We start from the raw sequence: 7,322 nt of genomic DNA on the forward strand, positions 1-7,322 counted from the left end.
TTAGTTATTTTTTAAAATAAAATGTAATATATTTGAGGGTAAAATGTAAGCAGATCAGGTATATCGGGGCATCCCTTCTAAACCAAGTCCGTTGATGGTTTTAACATTTTTGAGTGAACAGCTCTATTTCTATTAAGACTTGAGGGGGGTCTTCTAGTCGTCGCCTTCTTCGATGAAATCGACGTAGCGTGTGATAAATGGAATCTAGCTTTACTCGGTAAATTCCAGGCGGAGGGGTCTCTACGTAGTTCATTGCTATGGCGTTGAACCTCCAATGAAATTTGGAGCATGACTTCCAGTTGATTCTTATGTCGCACGATTAGAAAAATATATCCGATATTATAAGCGGAAATTGGCGAACAATGTCAGTGTAATTGTACGCTCGTTGATTTGAAATTGGAAGGAGTAGATCGTATGCCTTCACTTATGAGCTTCAATATAAATTGGGTTTCAAAGCATTATTTTCCCTGCATGTCTTCTATTCGGTCCTGGTCTTACACTGTCTTCATGCAGAGTCTATTATAGAGGTTCTTGTTTCAGAATTATCTGGATAGGCTACTTCGGTTCATATGGATTTATTGTGATGTGCTTATCAATGAAGTTCTGTTATCCTTATTTTGATGGGAATTCATATCAATTTCTGGTAGATGGCCTAATGATACTATATGGGTTGCTCCGGATTATATGGTATTGATTTATTTTGTTTATGCTGTGGAGTTCTCTTTTGGCCATCTACAACTTAATGCCAATCGGTCATCTTGTTTACAACCCCTTTATCTATCAATTTTATCCTTGTCTGGGAGTTGAGCAGACTTTTTCTGTTTCTTTGGATACAAAAATCAATGGCTTAAAAGATAGCTCTGCATCTGCTCTCACATATAGCATTCAAAGCTCCAGCATCCTGCTTTGTTCCAATTCCTCAATAATGTTTTCTACTTTTCTCTGTACCATAGTTCGGTAGTTTTTATCTATTATGGCATCAGATTTTTGGATCTCAGTCTGTAACTTGTTCCATTTCTGTTTTTTGGCTTCAAGCTTGTTTTACTGTAACATAGCCGGTATCCCTAATTTTTCAGCTATATTAATGAACAATACTCATTTACAGGAGAGAGAGAGAGAGAGAGAGTTTTGATATGCAAACATAACGAATTTTTCATCACAATTGCCTGATAATGAATAAAAAATGTTTAATGGAATAAAAAATATTAAACCACCAAAACACAAATAAGAATACCTCACTAGATCTCCAAGATTTGCGTAAAAAATAAGATAGTGTTTGGATACCCAAATTTTAGATGGAATAAAGGCTTATTCTACCTTATTCTCCCAAATAGATGAAAAAGTGGTGGTGAGCCATCCTGATTTAGCAATTCCAATCAACCTTCTTTAATTCTAGACAATCCTGATTTAGCAATTTCATAGTCCACCATGAAATTGCTTATTCTAGATCTTTAATAATGAGTACCATCTAGGCATAGAAATAACATTGCAATAATTGCACTGAAATAACGGCTGATTTCTGATCAAACAAAAATATGAAATAACAAAAAAAAAAAAAAAGCTATTCTTTAAGAATTTGTATTTCTATTTCAGGAATAAAATTTGAGTATCCAAATACTATCTAAGATAATAGAAATTCATAATTTATTCTGCTTAAGGTATTAGAAAAAAATACATAGATATTGGATAATTAGATAACAACTTGATGCTCAAGCAAAAACACCTTGACTCTTTGAAAATAGCTATTTAAATCATTTATTATTTGTATTTACGAAATATATCAGCTGCATGTGGCAGTAACACTTAAAATAATTATAGGCAAAGGCCTCTGTACTTGTATAAATGCATCTTTTGTGAATCCAAAGCAGAAGCAATTCTATGCGTCCACATCCTATGCAAATCCATTTGGCTCTCTTTATGATTAAGAAACTTCACCTCAATTTTCTACTAGTTCTGCCAGTCAAGATGCATGATTTTTTTGAAGATATAGGCAATGGCACAAAATTAATAGCAGCTTACTGAACCTTTTTCCTTTCCCTTTTTTTCCTGTGATAACATTTTTGTTTAGTGGGCAAATATGATCTATAACATGTGCAGCCGGCATCCACCACCTTTGCCTATTGAGAAGGTAAGGAAACCATACCAATCAGAGTTAATCAGACATGGTGCAATAATTCCACCAGATGCAGGGTCTTCGGAGGTTCCAAAGTTTAAGGTAGCAACATGTATGCCAGGAGTAGTCCCAAAAATGAAGCAAAATGGTAGGGAATCACTTGACACAACCCCTAAAATCTCTTTTATTTTCTATAAACCAATTGTCCACCATGCAGTCTATACCATGAATTACCACGGTGAGGCAACAAACAGTGTAAAGAAATAATATTATGAAACAAACTGGAGATCCCTAGCATAATGTGAAGGTCTGAATCATCATGCTTTGCTAGCAAACTGCTACGTCAGTCTATCAAAAGAGGTGGACCAACGATATCACTCATCGCGCACTCAAAAAGCTAATTCATAATATGTTTATCATCAAGAGCATGTTTTCAGAACCAAATGAAGAAACATTTATCTCAATATCATGGCCAAAGTGATCCCAGGGTATAATCAACAGAAATAGCAGATACAATTACTTGGATTTTTTTTTTTTTTTTTTCCAAGGGTGCCTGTACCACAAATGATACAATCACTAGTTAAATGAATATTATGGATTTGCCCATAGTTTTCCATGCATTACATCTGGAGTTAATTAAGACAAAACATACATAATAAAAAGCAAACAAAAGATGTGCCAACTAGCAACTTACCGGAGATTAGATAGATGATCATGTTATGTAGCAATTATTGCAAGCACATACATATACCTTATGGACTTCATACAGATTTACAAACTTCAATGCCATGCATATGAATCACAACATGATCATTCATGTTTACGGCATCAACTGATTACAGAAATCAAACGGTTCACAATTCCTAAAATATGCGATGAACTATCCGCTAAATGTAATCAATCTGGATGTTTCCTCTCTGTTCCAAAAATAAATAATTTGAGCATTATAGCCAAAAAAAAAAAGGACATGCAACCGAAAGGGTAGAAAAGAAATACCTTCCGAAATAAAAACAAATTTTTTTATGGTTGAGCTAATGCCCTCGAACGCACCCCTACAGAATCAACCGACACTCATAAAATAAAAATGCCCGACCACTTCCAACTCATAAATTCCCACATCAAGCTGGTAACTTTGAAAAACAGCTCTCTAAAATTGAAATTAATTCCATAAATAAATCAGGGCATCAGAAGCTAAAAAACAAATCAACATGGATTCCAACTACACAATTCAATAAAAATAAATAAATAAAAGAAAGTATAGCTTCCACATTAAAAACACCATATCTAATAGCGGGAGTAGTAACAGGGGGCCATCAGCTCCTAAGCCTTCTTGGGACTTCCAGCCATTGGAGGGTGACTTGCTTTCTTTGCCATCTTCTTCAGCAGATGATCCAGGTTCAAGTTGAGGAGCAGCCCTCGGTGGGGGATTTGTCACCCCAGGAATAAGCTTCCACAGCTCCTCATCATTCCTCATGACCAGCAGCATATGCCTCGGCATGATCCCGCGCTGTCAACTCTTGAACCAATAACAAGACAATCCGGCTTTGCAAAGAAATGGAACATCAGGGTACTCCAGATATACCACCAGAAAAGGAGGTAGAGGTTTACCTCCACGGCTAGGTACTCAAAGATAGGATAGCAGTGAGGTAGATGGGGGTAATGACAGTGGCCACATGCTGGGAGCATTGGCCCTTCTTGAGGTATCGGCTAATCTGGCCGACCAGGAAATTTAGACTGGTCTCTATAGAATGGGACAGCAACTTATAGTTAATCAAAAGAAAAAGGGCGTAGTAAGTAATAATAATGGCCAATTCAGCAAATGTCCAAATACAAGATTTCGAGTTAATATGCAGACCAGGAAAAAGGTTGGTGGCTATATATCCCTAATTATTGGTTTCTTCTAACAATCAAGGATGCATTAACAAACAAAACCATTGAAACGTTTGAGAGAAGAATAGCACTTAACCATCAAGATAAATGTAATAAATTAGAAGATAGAATTCTGTTCTTTTTAACAACACGAAGCATAAACAAAGGCACCTTGCTTCTTTTTAATGCGGACGATATTACTTATTCCTGCTCATATTTTTGAGTTATATTAGCTGGATAAAATGGTAACACAGTTCACAGAATTAGAGGGAAAGCTTTGTAATCTGTGATGTGAAAATGGATATTCTGTGACGCCAGAAAAAGAATCTATACCCTATTCATCTATATCCTAGGCATATTCAATGGTTCCCATAAGATTAATAAACATCACGTCAATAATTGAAGAGATTCTGATAGTTGAAAATTCTGGATGGAGGGAAGGAAGGCATTTTTGAAGACAAAAGTTGCCGCTGAAAATTCATGGCTTGACGATAACGATTTTTGTGAGTGATTATAATGTCCAACATGGGTAACCAGCATCCACTCCTAGCGAGCAGGTTATAGAAACCATATCAGAACAGAGTTCAACAATATGGCAACAGAACTTCCAAAGATGCTAGCAAGATAACATCACCGTACAATAACAATTAGCCCATAAAGTAAATCAGAAGATAACTTCAATGATAAAGAAGCCATAAAACATCTTCCTTTCCATCAACCAATTATCTGCTATACTACGAACAACCAAGGTTGGGAGACAACATTATAATCAAATAACATTATCGATCAAACAAGAGAAACATAACAAAATCAGAAACACTGAATTATCATGCTCTAGTACTAATACAGTGGTCGTAGCGACCTGCACGTCCCTCCAAAGATGCTTTATCACTCATCGATCATCCAAAATGACTTGCTTTATTGCTTGTATTCTAAGTAATTTGGCCTTGGTATTTTGAGGTAAATTTCTTTATTTTATACCAAAATTCCATGGCCAAAATTACTTAGGGTATGAGCAAAAGAAATATCAGCAATAAGTAGCATGCAAATCAATGTTTCAGAGTTCCTGTGATATCACAAACTATGCGGACATCAGTGGCTTGGATAAATGCAAATTTGCACAAGTGGATTTGAATTTTTGATTGCCAAATTACAGCACTACATGCACAAGACCAAAGACTGCATCCAGAATCGGGAGTAGACCAGAGATTAAAAGAAAACATAAAATGTATCACCTAATAACTCATAGGAGTCAAGACGATCATGTCATACAGTGATCATTACAAGTCATATTCGTGAATATGACTTCCAAACACATCATACAAGACTTCAAGGCATCCACTGACTACGCTAATCAAACAGTTTATAATTCCCATTCAAGTCCCTGTTCACACCATATTATGTGTTGACCTACCAAACGAAAAAAAATCAACAACACAATATACAATGTATTAAAATATGGGTGATTCCCAATCCCCTCTATATTCAAAAGAATCTGACCTGAAGTTTAGCAATTACATCAGGAAGCAAAAGATAACATCAAACTGACGAGGGCAGAATAAAATCAGATACCTTCTGCTTGCTGTCAAACCACGGGTTATGAGAAAGATAACGGCCTGAAACACATCCCCACCACACAAATTGCCTTTTTTTTTTTTTGAAAAATAAATCACCCCGCCGCTCTCCTTTAGTAACAACTTCTAAAATTGATATCCGTTCTCATACAATGCGACGAAAGTCCCCATTCTGGTACAGTATTTCTCCACAAATTGGGGCATCAGACATCAACTAGAAACTCGGAAAGCTACAATCGATTCCAGGACCAAAAATATAAAAGAAAAAACATGCTCGTCCATAGTAAAACCACAGTTCTTAACATTTTCTGAAAGGAAAGAGAATTAATACAAATCCCTTTTTTCCAGTTTCGTACCCTTCTCCTTACACCACCACCGATACAAACGCAAGAAGAAAACCGCCTAAAAAGGATCACGAAATTGCACACAGAAATACGAAGGTTGGAATAACAACACAAGGATCGTCAGCTCTTAAGCTTTCTTGGGGGACTTGGTGGCCTTGGAGGGCGACTTGGGCTCCTTGCTTGCTGTCTTCTTCGGGAGAAGCACCGGGTTAATGTTGGGCAGAACCCCTCCATGGGCGATGGTCACACCAGCGAGAAGCTTGCCCAGCTCCTCGTCGTTCCTCACCGCCAGAAGCACGTGCCTCGGGATGATCCGATTCTTCTTGTTGTCCCGCGCCGCGTTCCCAGCCAACTCCAGAACCTATGGATCCCACATCGCAAACGGAACAAAATGTCAGGCCACTCCAGATCTACAATCGTATGAAGAGTGAACCGCAAAATGCACAAGGAATTACCTCAGCGGCGAGGTACTCGAGGACGGCGGCGAGGTAGACGGGGGCGCCGGTGCCGACGCGCTGGGAGTAGCGGCCCTTCTTGAGGTAACGACCGATCCGGCCGACCGGGAACTGAAGGCCAGCCTTAACGGACCGGGATACCGGCTTCTTCTTCGGGCCGCCGCCCCTCCGGCCGCCTGCGCCCTTCTTAACCTTTCCCCCGGTCTCCATTTTTCTCTGCCCTTCGGAATTAGGAGTTGGGATATGGAAGCCGGACGATGAGGGGTCCTTTTATCTCTCAAAGTGGAGGGAGGTCCCCTCTTTGGGATCGAGTAGTCTTAGCCGTTGGATTTGCTTCTCATCCACGGCTGAGAGTATCTTTCATGGCGATCCGCGGCAGTCGGGATTCCACCAATCAGAAGAGGGATTTAGGTTTCTAATATTAGAATACTTAGGTAGACATACGGCATGAGAATGAAGTCGAGATTCTCGTCTCTAACCAATGGGCAATCTTGCCGTGTTGGACCCTGCCGTCCGATTGGACGCGAATTCGGGATCTGGAGGGGGGCTATTTTGATCTGTGGTCATATCATGGGGTCCGATATGACAATGATGAGGAGAAAGAAAAATTGAGGAGGAGGTCCCATTGGTGGGACCCACGTGCTGGCACCGAAGACAGAGCAATTTGAAATCGCATAACGTGACGTAGCTGCCAAATATTTTATTCTGATGACAATCCCTTCCATCAATTCTATGAAAGAAGCGGTTACAACAGATGCCAATATCCTAACCGTCCATCTCCATCCCGACCATGCAAATGACAAGACATCGGAAAGCTGTTTGTGCTACTGGCTTTTGCAGTTTTAAATAACGGCATTGTAAGTGTTGACGATGGTTTAAGCGACTTCCATCACAATATTAAGATAAATAACGTTAAAAAAAAAATAGTAAACGTCATTTTTCATTATTTTGTTGCAACATAAATAAT

General features: G+C 38.7%; 1 protein-coding gene across 1 annotated transcript; it reads right to left on the minus strand.

Moving 5' to 3' along the window:
- Positions 1-5,837: 5,837 nt before the first annotated feature.
- LOC105032845 (histone H2A) lies at positions 5,838-6,617 on the minus strand. Its single transcript, XM_010907423.4, has 2 exons — positions 6,356-6,617; positions 5,838-6,261 (listed from the first exon to the last, which is right to left on the minus strand). The coding sequence occupies exons 1-2, from the start codon at positions 6,563-6,565 to the stop codon at positions 6,028-6,030; spliced, it is 444 nt and encodes a 147-aa protein (XP_010905725.1). The 5' UTR covers positions 6,566-6,617; the 3' UTR covers positions 5,838-6,027.
- Between the last annotated feature and the right edge of the window lie 705 nt (positions 6,618-7,322).

This window comes from Elaeis guineensis, chromosome 10 (assembly GCF_000442705.2).
Source record: "Elaeis guineensis isolate ETL-2024a chromosome 10, EG11, whole genome shotgun sequence".
Classification (NCBI taxonomy): Eukaryota; Viridiplantae; Streptophyta; class Magnoliopsida; order Arecales; family Arecaceae; genus Elaeis; species Elaeis guineensis.

Coding starts and splice junctions, on each gene's coding strand:
- LOC105032845 (XM_010907423.4), bottom strand. CDS start 6,565: ATGGAGACCGGGGGAAAGGTTAAGAAGGGCGCAGGCGGCCGGAGGGGC. Junction 6,262..6,355: donor TCGAGTACCTCGCCGCTGAG/GTAATTCCTTGT, acceptor TGGGATCCATAG/GTTCTGGAGTTGGCTGGGAA.